The sequence below is a fragment of the Hylobates moloch genome, unplaced genomic scaffold, assembly GCF_009828535.3.
Source record: "Hylobates moloch isolate HMO894 unplaced genomic scaffold, HMol_V3 SCAFFOLD_14, whole genome shotgun sequence".
In the NCBI taxonomy this organism is placed as follows: Eukaryota; Metazoa; Chordata; class Mammalia; order Primates; family Hylobatidae; genus Hylobates; species Hylobates moloch.
Window position 1 is genome coordinate 65220746 of NW_026652289.1, and position 18216 is coordinate 65238961.

Consider the following 18216-nt stretch of genomic DNA (forward strand, 5'->3'; position numbering starts at 1 on the left):
GCTTCTTAGAAGAGTAATCTGCATGTTTCAGCCACTTCTCATTATCTCTTCAACCCCACCATTTATCTTCTATCAAAGTACGAAATTAAGTGACAAAGATAAGTGTTTGTTGCTAAATATAGTGTATCCTTTTTTTTCCACTTCTTACTTTACCTCTGGAAACTCTAGCCTTTTGTTATCTTCAAAACGCTATCTCCTGGATCTCTGTATATTCTCTGCCAATCCTGATTCCCTTTGAAAGCAACTCTTTTTTTGGTGCCACTTTTACCTTGCCTTCATCTCAAAATGTTGGTGTTCCACAGAGTTTGATCCTTAGCTTTTCCAGCAGTCTCATCCATACCCAAAGCAGAGGACCAACATGCTTTGATTTATGGTTTTAAAAGATCACTCTGTCCTGGCTAACACGGTGAAACCCCGCCTCTATTAAAAATACAAAAAAAATTAGCCGGGCGAGATGGCGGGCGCCTGTAGTCCCACCTACGCGAGAGGCTGAGGCAGGAGAATGGCGTGAACCCCGGGGGGGTGGAGCCTGCAGTGAGCGGAGATCGCGCCACTGCACTCCAGCCTGGGTGGGTGAAAGAGCGAGACTCCTTCTCAAAAAAAAAAAAAAAAAAAAAAAAATCACTCTGCAGTGCCTTCCAAGCTTAAATGCTAGCCTGGGTGTCTCCCCCTCAAACCCTTCCGCCGCCCTTTTTTTTGTCCCATTTCTGATTGAAAGCACCACCATTCACCTAGTTTCCCAAACCCAAATTCCTGGGAGTGCTAGATTATCCTAATGTCCCCATGCAGGTAGTCACTAGCCTCCATTGATTTATAGCTTGTGAATCCATCTCTTCATTTACCTTAATTCCTCTCTTGGTTTTCATGATTCCACCCTTTTCCTGGTTCTCCTTCTACTTTGATAGAATGGCCTGTTCTCATTCTCCTTTATAGGTTCTTCTTCTTCTTCTATTCAATCTAAGTGTTGGATTAATCCCCATTCCTTCTCAAAGAAACCTTATTCAGACTCATTTAAGACTTGATTCCCAAGTTTTAAATTCAAGTTCTGGCATTTCCCCTGAATTCTAGACTTATATCCCCATCTTCTACTAGTCTTACCACTTAAATGTCTAATAGGCATCTCATACTCAGTATGTCAAAAATGGCGCCCTTAATCACGTTCTGTTTCTTCCCCCAGGCTTTCCCAGCCTCCTAGTGAGTTACTCAAGTGAAAAACCTAGGAGTCATCTTGATGCCTCACCCCCATTTCTCTATCCATACAATCTCTAGATTCTGTTGGCTCGTCTTTAAAACGTGACTGGAATTTGCCTACCTCCTCATCTCTTCTGTCATCACCCTATTCCAAGCCATTATCACCTCTGGCCTGAACTATGCACTAACCTCCTAACTGTTCTCTCTGCTTCCATTGTTATGCCCTAAAGTCCATTCTCTGCACAGGGTCCAGAATGATCTTTTAAAATTGTAAATCAGAGCATGTTGGTCCCCTGCTTAAAATACTCCAATGGTTTCTCATCATTCTTGGATAAAATCTAGAGTTCCTTGTCCTCTCCCCTTTGCTCACTATAGTCTAAGCAACTTGCCTTCTTCTTCTTGTAGTTCTTGAACACAGTAATCCTGCTCATTCCTTAGGGCTTTAAACTGGCTATTACCTCTAGATATGTTTCTTAGAAATTTCTTGTCATTCAGGTCTCAATTATCACATCTTCAGAGAGTCCTTCCCTAATCAATCTAGAGTAGTTGCCACACACTCTTTGTCATATCACCTGCTTTAATTTCAACATATCACTTAATCCTTGTATTATTTTTTCTTTTTCTCTTCCAAAATATAAGTTCTATGAGAGCAGAGACCTAATACCCTGCTCAATATGGAGGACCTAATAGGATGCCGGGCAGAGAATAGATGCTTAATAAATGCACATTGAATGAATGAATTCAGGCCCTCACTATTTCTTTCTTTTTTTTTTTTTTTTTTTTTTTGAGACAGAGTCTCGCTCTGTCACCGAGGCTGGAGTGCAGTGGCACGATCTCTGCTCACTGCAACCTCTGCCTCCCTGGTTCAAGCGATTCCTCTGTCTCAGCCTCCCGAGTAGCTGGGATTACAGGCACCTGCCACCACACCCGACTAATTTTTGTATTTTTAGTATTTTGTATTTTTGTATTTTTAGTATGGTTTCACCATATTGGCCAGGCTGATCTCAAACTACTGACCTTGTGATCCGCCCACTTCGGCCTCTCAAAGTGCTGGGATTACAAGCGTGAGCCACCACACCTGGCCCCCTCACTATTTCTTACCTGAACTTGCAGTGATACCCTGATTAGTTAGTCTCTCTGCCTTCATCCTGTATACCCTTGTTAAAATGATGTTTATAAAGCACAGATGTGATCAGAGATCTCCTTTGTACATCATTCTGTGTAGGTCTCCCTAATGCCAGTAGAGTAAAATTCAAACAATATGACACACAAGGTTTTCCATGATTTAATTTCTTCTTCTCTTTCTGGACTTGTTTTCTGCCAGTTTTGTCTTCCAGTCATTACATACTGCTTGTCTTTAAATCACTGAACTCTGTTGCATATCTCTGCCTTGGCACATGCTGTACACACTGCCTTAAAATGCCTCTCTCCTTTGACCAGCTGCTTACTGCCTTCTCATCATTCAGGACTCAACTTAGAAGTCACCTCCTTTTGAACATTACCTTGTCCTTCTCAAGCATGGTTAGACACACTTTTATGTTTCTACTATACCTATTATATAATTTTGATTATTCTCCCACTGTAATACTAGCATTATGCATTTGTCTTCTGTCCACTAATGACCTTAAGCTCTTTATGGGAAGGGACCACGCCCTATTTATCATTGTGTTCCTGTTGCCCTGCACAGTAACTGATTCATAGTAGATACATAGTAAATATTTGTGGGATAAAATCAAGGAGCCTCAGAATATATCTTACCTGAGACGTGGATTATTCCAAAATACTGACCCAGCTTCTTTTCTGGTAGAAGCAGGGCGAGTTGGAAGAAGAAGATGAGAATCTTCCTATCCAAGAAGTATCCTTTGACCCGGAGAAAGCTCAGTGTTGCCTAGTGGAGAATGGACAGATTTTAACTCACGGCAGTGGAGGGAAAGGATATGGATTGGCATCTACAGGAGTAACTTCTGGGTGCTATCAGTGGAAGGTATGTGGAAAATCTAATTAGTTTTTAGCATTTTGTCTTTTAGTCCTTTTTTTTCCAGGTTCTTATAATAAATGTGTAGAAAGACTGAAAAAAAATCATGATATGTAAATGTTCTATTATTATGTAAGATAATATAAATGGAAACCAAGTGAAGGATATACAGGAACTCTGTGCTATTTTTGTAACCCTTATAATTCTAAAGTTATCTCAAAAATTTTAAAAATAGATTTTTAAAATCATGCTATAGCCCTCCCATAAGGAGTCACACAGAACACACTTTCTTCTAGCAATGAAAATGAAGCAAAGCGTGTGATGTTTTTGTCTAGGAAAGCCCATTAGAGATTCATTGCCCACAATTTTTATAGGAAACTGTTCATATTGGTACCCTCTGCCTGGCATGTACTAAAATTTTAGATTCCCAGAAGGAAAGCTAGTATTTAGCATAAACCATATTGTTCGTACAATCTAGATACAATAAGCCAGCCTACATCAGTTGGGTAAAATTTTTATCAGTATAGGGGACTGTTTACCAGTCAAGTTCCCCCATGCCAGCCAAGGGCCAACATTGCAAGCAGGCATTTCTAAGGATAGTAGTCTCTGTTAACTCCTTCTTTTTTTTTTTTTCTGTAACCTGTTGCTTATTTACATTTTCTTTTTTTTTTTATTGCTCTTTATTATTATTATTATTATACTTTAGGTTTTTGGGGTACATGTGCACAAGGTGCAGGTTTGTTACATATGTATCCATGTGCCATGTTGTTTTGCTGCACCCATTAACTCGTCATTTAGCATTAGGTATATCTCCTAATGCTGTCCCTCCCCCCTTCCCCCACCCCACAACAGTCCCCGGAGTGTGATGTTCCCCTTCCTGTGTCCATGAGTTCTCATTGTTCAGTTCCCACCTATGAGTGAGAACATGCGGTGTTTGGTTTTTTGTCCTTGCGATAGTTTACTGAGAATGATGGCTTCCAGTTTCATCCATGTCCCTACAAAGGACATGAACTCATCATTTTTTATGGCTGCATAGTATTCCATGGTGTATATGTGCCACATTTTCTTAATCCAGTCTATCGTTGTTGGACATTTGGGTTGGTTCCAAGTCTTTGCTATTGTGAATAGTGCCGCAATAAACATACGTGTGCATGTGTCTTTATAGCAGCATGATTTATAGTCCTTTGGGTGTATACCCAGTAATGGGATGGCTGGGTCAAATGGTATTTCTAGTTCTAGATCCCTGAGGAATCGCCACACTGACTTCCACAATGGTTGAACTAGTTTACAGTCCCACCAACAGTGTAAAAGTGTTCCTATTTCTCCACATCCTCTCCAGCACCTGTTGTTTCCTGACTTTTTAATGATTGCCATTCTAACTGGTGTGAGATGGTATCTCACTGTGGTTTTAATTTGCATTTCTCTGATGGCCAGTGATGATGAGCATTTTTTCATGTGTTTTTTGGCTGCATAAATGTCTTCTTTTGAGAAGTGTCTGTTAACTCCTTCTTTTGCACAGTCTAGTCCTTTATCTCTTGGACATGGTGTATATACAGTAAAACTATCAATAGGACCCCATGCAGGGGGATAAGATTGGCCAGTAATATTGACTTCAGTTATGCCTTTTAGGGGTCCTAGACTTAGCCAGTTACAACAGATCTCATTAACCAACAGATCTATCTTAAAAAGCCATGTGACTTCATTCTTAAGCTTTTGTCTTAACTTTTAAAATGTAGATTAGTCATCAATTTAGCACTGGACAACTCTGGCCAGTCCAGGACTGAGGTATCATGATAAGGTGCACACACAAGAAATATAATCCCTTAGGGCGTATGTGTTGACCTTGGAAACAAAGAATTTATAATTATTAGGGCACCTGTAATCAGAACATATAATAGGCAGCACAGGTTAACATGACACCATTGTGACCTGCCCCCATGGGGCCTTCCACTCTGTGCTCCCAGTTCAGTCTGAATAATTAAGTTGAGTCTTGGTTTCAGAGGGACTGTCTGAAAGCAGTCAGTTTTAAAGGATTTTGTTTTCTGTGACATCATTATTCCTGCCTCAAGAGTGTGGATGACATCTCGAGGTGTTTTGTGGAAACTGCAGTAGCTGGAGCCACCCACTGTGGTTTTTTGACAGACTCGACAAATTTGATGAGAAGCTCAGCACTCAGTTTGAATTTAAAGTGCTCACAGCAGCTTTCAAGACAAAAGAGTTTTGTTTTCTTTTGTGTTTTTGGTTGAGATGGAGTCTTGCTCTGTCGCCCAGGCTGGAGTGCAGTGGTGCGATCTTGGCTCACTGCAACCTCCGCCTCCTGGGTTCAAGCGATTCTCCTGCCTCAGCCTCCCAATTAGCTAGGACTACAGGCACCTGCCACCACGCCTGGTTAATTTTTTATATTTTTAGTAGAGACAGGGTTTTGCCATGTTGGCCAGGCTGATCTTGAACTCCTGACCTCAGGTGATCCACCCACCTTGGCTTCCCAAAGTGCTGGGATTACAGGTGTGAGCCACCACGCCTGGCCAACATATGTATTTTTTTCCCCACTAGAAGATAGATAACTTTTAGAAACAGTTCTGAAAAAGAGATCATTAATGCCCTCCCTACTCCTCCATATTTTCCCAAGTCTTGAGTTTTTGTTTTTTCTCTGTATGAAATTGAGTGTCCCATTTAGTAATTACAACTTTAAATTTTTTAATTTTTAAAAATCATTTGTTATTTTTATCTAGACCTTTTGTCCAGAAGGGTTGGATGCAAGAGGAAGAGTTTTCACACAAAAACATTTGCATACAACTTAACCAGAAAGGTTAGGAATTGGCCAGGACAAAATTTCAGTAACAGTTTATCTTTTTCAAAATAGGTTTGTAAAACCTTCTACGTCTTTTGTCCTAATCATTTATCCAGTGAGCAGTCTGGAAAAGATCAGTTTCTTTCTGGGAACAGTTTTATTTAGTAAACTGCCTTATTGGTGTGCGTTGTTTATCAGGAGAAAGGTGAGGGATTTAGAGTCAAATGATCAGTCCCTTGTTGCAAACTGCAACTATTCTAGAAAGCTTAACATGTTGGGACATCACCTAGAGGGTATTGAGAATACAATCTCTTTAAGAGTGGGTGGAAGTATATTGCTCCCAGAAAACACACTCTTTTCGTGGATATCTGCAAGAGATCTGGACAGTCCAGCCAGCATCCAAGATGTTTTTCAGACTTTATGGCCCCACAGAGGGGGAGTATTCCAAATCCACAACAGTCCCAGATTTTGAGTTTTGTTCATTGAGCTTGTGCCTGCTTTTAGCTGAGTACAACTCACTTTGAGTTGAAATAACCTAGAGCACACAGTGTCGGGTTTTAGCTTAGAGTCAGGTCCAGGCAATTAGAATGTGTGAGTTCGGGATTCCAAGCCAGCAGCTTTTTGGGGCAGCAGTTAAATCTAGATGGAGCCAGTTATGGGAGCATGTGCCTATAGTCCCAGTACTTGGAAGGCAGAGGCTGGAGGACTGCTTGAGCCCAGGAGTTTGAAGCCACAGTGAGCTCTGTTTACACTACTGCATGCCAGCCTGGGTAACACAAAGAGACCCTATCTTTTTTTTTTTTTTTTTTTTTTTTTTGAGACGGAGTCTCGCTCTCTTGCCCAGGCTGGAGTGCAGTGGCGCAATCTCGGCTCACTGCAAGCTCCACCTCCCGTGTTCATGCCATTCTCCTGCCTCAGCCTCTCCGAGTAGCTGGGACTACAGGCGCCCGCCACCACGCCTGGCTAATTTTTTTTTTTTTGTATTTTTAGTAGAGACGGGGTTTCACCGTGGTCTCGATCTCCTGACCTCATGATCCGCCCACCTCAGCCTCCCAAAGTGCTGGGATTACAAGCGTGAGCCACCGCGCCTGGCCTTGAGACCCTATCTCTTAAAAACAAAAACAAACCCTAAATGGTGTAGGACCTGACAATAGCGTTTTAAGTCCAGGCTTGAAAACAAGGCTTTTCTAAGCTCTGTTTGCTTGTCAATCTTGGAGTCCAAATTGACCCACTCAAAAATATGTACTTAGGCTAGAAAGTCATCAGCCTGTAAAGTGTTAGACATATGATTTTATAAGAACTCATTGGCCACTGAATGTTTTTTAAAACTCTAAAAGCGTATCTCTCTATCTCCATCTAGAGCTTGCCTCTCTTTTATTTTATCTCCGTTTTCCCAGAGGCTCCAATAGGAAAAAATCATAGCAAAAACCCACCAGTTATAGACACTTGTTTTGTTTCTAATATAGAGTTTAAATTCCAATCCACCCACTGGTGACAAAAAGCAAGTAAGTTGTGTCCCACTAGTATGTTTTTCTTTTGGAGCTTTCCCTGATCAGGATGAAACTTTAGCATTTATGAAGTTACAAGCTTGTAACATTTTGCATCTTAATTTTTTTTCTTTTTTTTTTTTTTTTGAGACAGAGTCTAGCTCTGTTGCCCACGCTGGAGTGCAGTGGCACAAGCTCAGCTCCCTGCAACCTCCACCTCCCAGTTTCAAGGGATTCTCCTGCCTCAGCCTCCCGAATAGGTGGGACTGGAGGCACGCATCACCATGCCTGGCTAATTTTTGTGTTTTTAGTAGAGATAAGGTTTCACCATGTTGGCCAGGCTGGACCTGAACTCCTGACCTCAAGTGATCTGCCCGCCTCGGCCTCCCAAAATGCTGAAATAACAGGCATGAGCCATCATGCCCAGCCTTTGCATCATTTTTTTTTTTTTTATCATGCATCCAGATGTAGTTGCCACAAAATAAAGCTGTTTTTAAAAGTTTTCTTCCTCCCTTCTCACATCTTAAGTTTACTCAAACCTCTAGCAATAAATTTAGCATTTACAAGGTAAATTGTGGCAGGGGGAGAACCTGCTGTAGCAATAGCAGCAGCTCAGCTCAAGAAAATAGCTGGAGTAGTTCCTTTCTATTCTTGTTTGCTTGTTTGTTTTTGTATATTTTGTAGAGATGGGGTTCTTGTTCTCTTGCCCAAGGTAGTCTCAAACTCCTGGCCTCAAGCAGTCCTCCCTCCTTAGCCTCCAAAGTGCTAAGATTACAGGTGTGAGCCACTGCACCCACATTCAAAGCTGTCAGGGGTTTTTGAACCCTTTCCCCTCCCACTGGAGGAGAGAGCAACTACAAGCTAATTTTTCTACTCTGGCTCATCTAAAGCCCACTTGTGGGAATATTTAGGCCCTTTCTCTTCAGGAAAGAAGTTGTTCCTGGAAGAAAGAACAGCACAGTTTTTACCTGAGCTGCTGTTTTTTCCTAACTTTAGCTAGCAAGGCCAAGAGCATCCCGGGTAGCAAACCAACTCTCTTGTGGTTGGATTTATCTTAAAAATTGATAGGTAACTTTTGCCCCTCACAACAAATAGCAGCTCACCTTCTGTTTCATACTATGTATAACTCCATAGCCACCTAGGTACCAGAGTTTTATCTTCTCCTTTCATCTCTTTCTTTTTCCCCATCAATATTTAACTATATTCTAATGCATCAGGGTTGTTCTAGTGAATCTCATTACTGCCACTGCTAAGTCATGAGTCCCCAAGACCACCCTCAGATTCAGAGATTCACTAGAAGGACTCGTCAGACTCCACATGTTGATACACTCATGATGGAGACTTATTATAATGATGCAGTAAGGATATACACCCGGATAATAAGGGAAGGATACAGGTGAGGTATAGAAGAATCCATGTACAGGCTTCCTTCTGTTCTCTCACTGCCATGAGCACAAGTGCACAAGCTTTCCCCAGCAAGAAAAATAACATATGTGTGATGTTTCTAGAGAACCCCATTAGAGATTCAGAACCCAAGGTTTTTACTGGGGGCTGGTCACGTAGACACCTTCAACCTAACATGTACCAACATTTCATACTGCCAGAAGGAGAGCAGGTATTCAGCATAAATCACATTGTGTGTTTAAATGTTCTAGGTCAGTGGTGCCACCTTTATCACTTAGGGGAAGTTTTTTTTTCTTTAAATCAGTATAAGAAACTTTACCAGTCAAATTCCCAGATCCTAGCCAAAGGCCAGTGTTGCAAGCATGCCTTTTTGAAAATAGTAGTAGTCACACTAGGTGTAGTGGCTGATGCCTATAATCCCAACACTTTGGGAGGCCGAGGTGGGAGGATTGCTTGAGGCCAGGAGTTCAAGACCAGACTGTGTAACATAACAAGACCTCATCTCTACAAAAAATAACTAGCCAGGCATGATAGTGTACACCTGTAATCCTAGTTACTCAGGCGACTGAGGCAGGAGAATTGCTTGAGCCCAGGAATTTGAAGCTTCAGTGAGCCATGATCATGCTACTGTACTCCAGCCTGGGAAACAGAGTGAGACCCCATCTCTTTAGAAAATTAAAAACAAAACAAAACAAAACAAAGCACCTAGTCTCAGGCTTAATATATTAACTCTTTTTCTAAACAGAGGTATATGCAAGAGAGTAGTTAAAATCTATATGTAAAGAATTAAAGTTTTCATTAATTTCTGGACTAAACATATGTCCTCATCTTCATTATTAAGTTGTAAGTTAGAATTGCTTATTTTAAATACTATAGATATTCAAAGGTTATTCTAAATGTTCTGCAAGATAAAGAATAAGTTTGTTTTAAAATCTTTCTAAATTGATGTGATTATTTTCATGTTATTTTTATTTATGCTGAAAAGAACATGTTCCCATAAATGCATTAGTATTATTTATAAACATATTTTCAGTATTGGTTAATGCAGTTAATAGTATATAAATAGATTTTTTGAGTATTAATGAATATCCCACTTTTATTTTAGTTTTATATTGTGAAGGAAAACAGAGGGAATGAAGGCACGTGTGTTGGAGTTTCTCGCTGGCCAGTACATGACTTTAATCACCGCACTACCTCGGATATGTGGCTCTATAGGGCCTACAGTGGTAACCTCTATCACAATGGAGAACAGACTCTCACATTGTCCAGCTTTACTCAAGGAGATTTCATTACCTGTGTGTTAGACATGGAAGCCAGGACCATTTCTTTTGGGAAAAATGGAGAGGTACTGATGCCCATTCACAAGCATTACATTTTTCTTGTTTCTATTTATAGTCAACTCAGTTATTCAGGTGCCACGTATTCAGTTTATAGATTATCTACTTGTCTCTCCTTTCTCTCTAATACTTTCTGGTTCTTAAAACATTTATCAACAACAAACAGGAAGATAGTAAAACCCCAATAAGATTTTTGAAACAAATGAACACATTATGATCACTTATTATATGTAGAATTTTCTTGGTTAGCAAGGTTAATTAAGAATTTGATCTAGTAACTTTTGTTCTGTTTCATAAAAGCTTTCAATTCTAATGTGGTTAGATATTGTGAATTAAACAAATTTCTATTTCCTTTTTCTTTTCCTCACTGCTGCCACACTGTAGGAACCCAAATTAGCTTTTGAAGATGTGGATGCAGCAGAGTTGTACCCATGTGTGATGTTCTATAGTAGCAATCCAGGGGAAAAGGTAATGAAGTCTCAAACCTTTATTTAAGAATATTTGTTATTTTATTGTTTAGCATCAGATAGAGTTTATAAATATAATAAGCTATTTCTTCTGCCATTAAAAGTACTTGAGTTAGGTAATCCATTCTTCTAGAAGAAGGTTACTTTCAGAAATTGACTTTATGATATATTAATATTAAGGCACTATTTCATGTTCTGGCAATTTGAATACAGTGAGTCAACTTTCAAACATGTGCAGTAACAAGAACTATAAGAACTAGTTTAGGGATAATCTAATTCACTGGCAATTATGGGAATGAGAGAGAAATCTAGAAATAATTTTAAATGTAATAAGATGCTATCAGCTGAATAATAGAAGTTCTAGTCATGATGAGGAAACTACCTTTCATTCAGCTGGGGGAATTTTCAGGTGTTGTAGATGGTGTGAATTTGAACTTCATGACAACAGTATTAATAGGATACCCTCCATTTTTTTTTTTTTTTTTTGAGACGGAGTTTTGCTCTGTCACCTAGGCTGGAGTGCGGTGGCGCAATCTCGGCTCACTGCAAGCTCCACCTCCCGGGTTCACGCCATTCTCCTGCCTCAGCCTCTCCGAGTAGCTGGGACTACAGGCGCCCGCCACCACGCCCGGCTAATTTTTTGTATTTTTAGTAGAGACGGGGTTTCACCGTGGTCTTGATCTCCTGACCTCGTGATCCACCCACCTCGACCTCCCAAAGTGCTGGGATTACAAGCGTGAGCCACCGTGCCCGGCCTACCCTCCATTATAAACTTTCTCTTTCACCTCATCTAAAACCCAGGCAGAGAAAACCTTTGTGATCTCCCTGTGCTGCTGGGTAGATTTTTTTTTTCCCTACTCCATCCTTTCACTTGTGGATGCATAGTACAGCTTAAGTCAAGTCTCAAGAATTTCTAGCCATTATGTAGTAGAAAGCTGTCAAGTTATATCATGTATAATATTTCCATAATGAAATTGCTGGACCTGATAAATTCAAACAAAGAAAATTACCTTTTATTTTATGTTTTTAAAAATACATATTTTTAATGTCAAGGAATTATAATTTAAGGCTAGCTGAGAACTGTTTCTTGGACAGCCAGGCAACCAAAACTGAACTGGAGATGAAGTAAAGATGCAGCCCAGTGCCTGATACCATCCCTTGCCCTATGTAGGTTTGCAGCCGAAAGTAGTTTCTGTCATATTCTGGTTCGAGTGATGGCCTGGTGCTTTCTGCCATCTGTGAACCTTGAAGAAATTCATTCAGACTTAGACTATGTATCAATCAGTTTATTCTATCTAGAAGGCATTTTTGATAAATTTTAGAACCTCTGAGAGACACAATACTAATAGCAGTTAACTTTTTCTAACATTTACAGCGTGACTGGCAATGTACTAATAAGCACTTTATGTGCATAATCTCATTTAATCTTTAAAATAACTGTAGGGGACAGATGCTATTATTAGTGTCAGGTTTTAAATGAAAAGCTAAGACTTAGAATGATTAAATAATTTCCCAAGATTATACAAAGTTATGAGTTGAACCCAAGTTTTGCTCCTCTTTTTACTTCTGTGTCTTATTTGCAATGTGTATCCAGATTGTGACTATTCCAAATGTCTAGATTTATGATTTTACTTTTGCACCCCTTGAACAGTGTAAAATGTCCAGGACTCATCATTCTGGAGTCTTGAGGATGAGAATGAGTATATCCTTAAGGCTTATTTTAGACTACATTGAGTCAATCACATACGGCTTGGTCTCTATATTCATCTTTCAAATTTTCCGAACATCTCTGGAATACATGAGTTACAGGAAATGTAAATAACAGGGCAGCTTATTCCGGTGGGCCATACCACTACTAACTTCAGTGTATCTGTAACATTTCATTACTCTTTGGGGGCCAGTTGGTATAATTCACATGTATGAAGAGACCCAAATACTAGTTCAACATGGGATTCTACATGTTAGAATTTATAGTGACCAAGAAGAACTACTAATAGCACATGTTTTCCACCCTCTTTACTTTTATATAGGTGAAAATTTGTGATATGCAGATGCGTGGCACACCCCGAGACTTACTTCCAGGAGACCCTATTTGTAGTCCAGTAGCAGCAGTGCTGGCTGAGGCCACTATTCAGCTCATCCGTATCCTTCACCGAACAGACCGTTGGACTTACTGCATTAACAAAAAAATGATGGAAAGGCTGCACAAAATTAAGATATGTATTAAAGAGTCAGGTCAGAAGCTAAAGAAAAGCCGCTCGGTTCAGAGCCGAGAGGAAAATGAAATGAGAGAGGAGAAGGAGAGCAAAGAGGAAGAGAAAGGTAAACATACTAGGCATGGCCTCGCTGACCTCTCAGAGCCACAGCTGAGGACTCTTTGCATAGAGGTGTGGCCCGTGCTGGCTGTGATAGGAGGAGTTGATGCTGGTCTTAGAGTTGGAGGTCGGTGTGTTCACAAGCAAACTGGGCGCCATGCCACGCTGCTGGGAGTGGTCAAAGAGGGCAGCACATCTGCCAAGGTCCAATGGGATGAAGCAGAAATTACTATCAGGTATGATCTGTTGAGTTACACTTTTAGCAAACAAATATTTAATGGTGAAATAGGCCATTGCCTGTCGACAGTGAGTAATTATGTATTTTAGGTGAGCTGCCAGTTAACTTTTAAAAATATTTCTCATGCAGCTAGGTGTTTGTACTGTAATTTCTTAAAGGAGAATTTCCTAAACCCATGTTCTTTGAAATACTAGTGGGTTTTAAAAATACATAGCCTTTTTGTTTTGTTTTGTTTTGGGGAAAAAATGGTGAGCTCATTTGTTTATATGTTTAACTGGGATTCTTCTTCCAATTTTTCATTTGGCTTTTTGCATTTTGATCATTTCTGTTACACACTGGCATAGTAAAAAGCCAGCCAGCTAATCCGGTCATTGCATTTTGTGGTAGCAAGGCTATGAATATTGGATATGAATGTTTGACGGACTGAAGTTAGGCTTTGCATTATCTGTAATTTTAAATATTCTTCCTTTTTATAAAACCACGTATTTCTATCCCCTCAATGTAAACATTTTGATTAGATGTGAAAGTTACATTTATTTGACACAAACTGGGTATTTAAAAGCATTTAGGTGTGTTTGCATTCAGAGAGGATTTGTGAAAAGTATAAATTTCGTATGCTTACAAGGAAATGCAGGTTGAGCATCCCAAATCCAAAAATCCAAAATCCAAAGTGCTCCAATGAATATTTCCATTGAGCATCATGTTGGTGCTCAAAAAGTTTCAGGTTTTCACTCAAAGGAGCTGCTCATTGGAGCATTTCAGATTTGGGATTTTTGCATTTGGGATGCTTAACTGGTAAGTACAATGTAAATATTCCAAAATTTGGGAAAAAGAATCTGAAATCCAAAACACTTCTGATCCCATGCATTTTGGATAAGGGATACTCATCCTGTCAAGTATCTTCCTTGATAAGGAGACTCATTTATCTAATGACTCTACATAATTGTATCATTTGAAAATATGGATTTATTGGTGATATTATGTAACTGTTCATTATACTGCCCAATGTGATTCCTGTAAAGTTACATGTTGGTATGACACAGAACAATATCTTTTAAAATTTTATTTGATTTTATTATTTATTTTTTTGAGACGGAGTCTTGCTCTGTCGCCCAGGCTGGAGGGCAATGGCATGATCTTGGCTCGCTGCAACTTCCACCTCCCGAGTTCAAGCAATTCTCCCACCTCAGTCTTCCGAGTAGCTGGGATTACAGGCACCCACCATCATGCCCGGCTAATTTTTGTATTTTTGTAGAGACAGGGTTTCACCATGTTACCCAGGTTGGTCTTGAACTCCTGACCTCAAGTGATCCACCTGCCTCGGCCTCCCAAAGTGCTGAGATTACAGGCATGAGCCACCATGCCTGGCCGGAACAATATCTAAAACAGTGGTTCTTTGTGGTTTTGGAGTGGTACTGTTTCAGAATTTAGTGAATGCTGTGGATCATCTTAGCCAAAAAATACATATACATAAACTTTACACACAATTTCAGGGGTTAATGGACTCTGCCTTGCCCTCCATTCTACCAAGCTAAGAAACCAGTGACAACTTTACAGAACGACATGGAAATGTCTACCTTTCCTCTCATTGTTTGCCTTGTTTCAGAAAGGATTTATGGTGCCTGGTTAAGATGCATACAGTAGGCTGGGCTTGGTGGCTCACACTTGTAATCCCGGCACTTTGGGAGGCAGAGGCAGGCAGATCACCTGAGGTCAGGAGTTTGAGACCAGCCTAGCCAACATGGCAAAACCTTCTTTCTACTAAAAATACAAAAAATTAGCCAGCCGTGGTAGCGTGCGCCTGTAATCCTAGCTAGTCAGGGAGCTAAGGCAGGAGAATCTCTTGAACTCAGTAGACAGAGGTTGCAGTGAGCCGAGATCGCACCACTGCACTGCAGCCTGGGTGACAGAACAAGACTCTGTCTCCAAAAAAAAAAAAAAAAAAAAAAATGCATACAGTATAGCAAAATAAGTGAACTAATAAATTAAAACAAGAAAAATGAGCCTAGAGGAAAATAAAATTAGAAAAGTAATATAGAACCAAGATTTAGGTTAGAACAACAAAACTTTATACCGGCAAAAGCTTTTTATTACATTTTGTATAATTATATCATTCTTAAACTTCAGGAAGTTCTTGCCAATATCAAGAAATATATAATTATATTTTGGCTTAAACTATAGAGGCATTATTTGAGGCTACAAAGTAAACTTTTTTATGAAATGAAGTCCTCACTGAAATAAGTTACAAATAACCATTTATAAACTAGATTTATTATACAAATTTTCTGAATAGCTTACATCAGACTACATCTGACCAACCTCCTGTTTTTGTAAGTAAAGATACAGAGCCACACCCATTTGTTAATGATGGCAGGGTTGAGTGGTTGCAGCTGAGACCGTGTGCCCTGCAGAGACTAAAATATTTCCTGTCTGGCCCCTTACAGAAAGTTTGCTAACTCCTGGCATACATTATATATTAGTGAATATTCTTGTTTGAAAGCACATGCACATCTCATTGCTTCTGCATTTAGCATCACATCTCCCCGTTTTTCTCTGTGTTTGTAATGATTTCTTTATTTTGTGTAAATTATTCTCTGTATTGTGTACATGATGCACCTTATTTTGTCTACATTATTTTCCGTACCTTCCTCCTGTCTTTCCCTCACTTGCTTCTTCCTGTGTCATTCTGATCTTTATTAAAGCTTCCCAACTTTTTGGTCGCCTAGTGATACTCCATTGTATAATCTGGAACCCTGTGAACCATTGCCGTTTGATGTGGCGCGATTCCGAGGCCTGACGGCTTCTGTGCTGCTGGACCTAACATATCTCACTGGCATTCACGAAGACATGGGGAAACAGAGCACCAAACGACATGAAAAGAAACACCGACATGAATCCGAGGAGAAAGGGGATGTTGAGCAGAAACCTGAGAGTGAATCCACTTTAGATATGCGAACAGGCCTAACATCTGATGACGTCAAAAGTCAGGGTACCACAAGCTCCAAATCAGAAAATGAAATCGCTTCATTTTCTTTAGATCCAACACTGCCAAGTGTGGAATCCCAACATCAAATAACAGAAGGGAAAAGAAAAAATCATGAACACATGTCCAAAAACCATGATGTAGCCCAGTCAGAAATCAGGGCAGTCCAGCTGTCCTATCTTTACCTCGGTGCTATGAAGTCACTTAGTGCCCTTCTTGGCTGTAGTAAATATGCTGAGCTGTTGCTGATACCAAAAGTTCTGGCTGAAAACGGCCACAACTCAGACTGTGCAAGTTCTCCAGTTGTTCATGAAGACGTGGAGATGCGAGCAGCCCTGCAGTTCTTGATGCGACACATGGTGAAGCGAGCAGTCATGCGGTCACCCATAAAGAGAGCATTGGGATTAGCTGATCTGGAACGAGCACAAGCCATGATCTATAAATTAGTGGTTCATGGGCTTTTGGAAGACCAGTTTGGGGGCAAAATTAAGCAAGGTATGTTATCTGATTTTTTTTTTTTTTTTTTGCTTTTGTGCTGTTGAGATTATGTTCGTAATTGTCAGAAGTGATATATTCTGTAAGTGATTTGTAAAAAAAAAAATTTTTTTTTGGTCAAAGCAATTTTCACATCATTTTTTCTTGAAACGAAAACAGTTCTTTTTTGTTATTTTTATATTAGTAATCTTCTGTCTATAATTTTGCTGTTTTAAACCTATACCAGTGTTAGAACACAGCAATTATTACTACATTTTGTAAAACAAAATTTAACTCATACCAAGAAAAGTATTTATTGATCTGACTCAAAATACATAGTATTCTGGCAAGCACGGTGGCTCATGCCTGTAATCCTAGCACTTTGGGAGGCCGAGGCAGGCAGATCACTTGAGGCCGGGAGTTCTAGACCAGCCTGGCCAACATAGTGAAACCCTGTCTCTACTAAAAATACAAAAATTAACCGGGCATAGTGGCGTGTGCCTTTAATCCCAGCTACTCAGGAAGCTAAGGCAGTAGAATCTCTTGAACCTGGGAGGCGGAGGTTACAGTGAGCCGAGATTGTGCCACTGCACTCAAGCCTGGGTGGCTGATCGAGACCCTGTCTCAAAAAACAAAACAAAATACATAGTATTCTGATATCTTCTCAGAGACATTTTAAAGGAAATTTTAAAGTCTCTACTTTCATAGGCTGCATATTGCATGTAAAAAAAAAAAAAAGCTCCCGTTTTATCTTGTATCCTCACATTTGGGGAGAATATGAATGCAGAAATAAAAATGAGATTCGTTCAGTAAATGTTTATTGAGTACCTACTATGTGTTGGGTACTTTCTTAGGTTCTGGAGAGGCAGCAGTTAACAAAACAAAGTCCCTCGCCTTCATGGAATTTATATGGTTCTTCCTTCTTTCCCTCTTTCTTCTTTTCCTTTGTGCTTATTCCTTTTCTTCTTGTCTTAGCTTAGACGGTAAATAGAGAGAGAGAGGTACATGGTGTATATAAGTAAGAATGTTAAGATCATGATGATTGTGAAGTAATGTGGCTTTTTATCAAACCTAATAGAATTACTTGTCTTTGTAGCAACTCATATTTTAGTTATGTTTATTTGTAGGCTTCCTTAACAATTAAAAAAATATATAAATACTTTGTAAACTTTTAGACTTGTTAACTAAGTGGGTTTTTAAATGAAATTGTCCTTTTTAAATCATGAAGTTTCTGTCTCGGTTTTTACTCTTCTTGTATTTACATGCTTTTATCTTTGCCTATTTGTAGATTAAAGATAGGCATCAAAATCAAAGTGTGAAGGAAACACAGTTTTAATGATTGGATACCTTAGAGAACCTCTTATCAGATCTTACAACCAAAAGTGAGACTTTTTTTGTTTTTAAGAGAACTCTCTTCTCTAAAAACAGAAATGTGTAATTACAAGGGCTCATTACAGTACTGTCTGTAGAGTCTGGAATTAATGAGTACAATAGTGAATACAAAGATGTATATATGTAATAATATTTTTTCTGTCAATCTTTCATAGAAATTGT

General features: G+C 39.5%; 1 protein-coding gene across 10 annotated transcripts in view; it reads left to right on the forward strand.

Annotated features, from left to right (window-relative positions):
* HERC1 (HECT and RLD domain containing E3 ubiquitin protein ligase family member 1) overlaps positions 1-18216 on the forward strand; it is a 241425-nt gene that overhangs the window by 149930 nt on the left and 73279 nt on the right. For 8 of the 10 annotated variants that reach the window (XM_032174831.2, XM_032174833.2, XM_032174835.2 and 5 more), the window contains exons 34-38: positions 2999-3175; positions 9954-10193; positions 10570-10653; positions 12683-13203; positions 15908-16683. In XM_032174831.2, the coding sequence (XP_032030722.1) occupies positions 2999-3175; positions 9954-10193; positions 10570-10653; positions 12683-13203; positions 15908-16683 (1798 nt within the window). The remainder of the gene's footprint in view (positions 1-2998; positions 3176-9953; positions 10194-10569; positions 10654-12682; positions 13204-15907; positions 16684-18216) is intronic. The other 2 variants (XM_032174837.2, XM_032174834.2) reach the window with 2 other exon arrangements.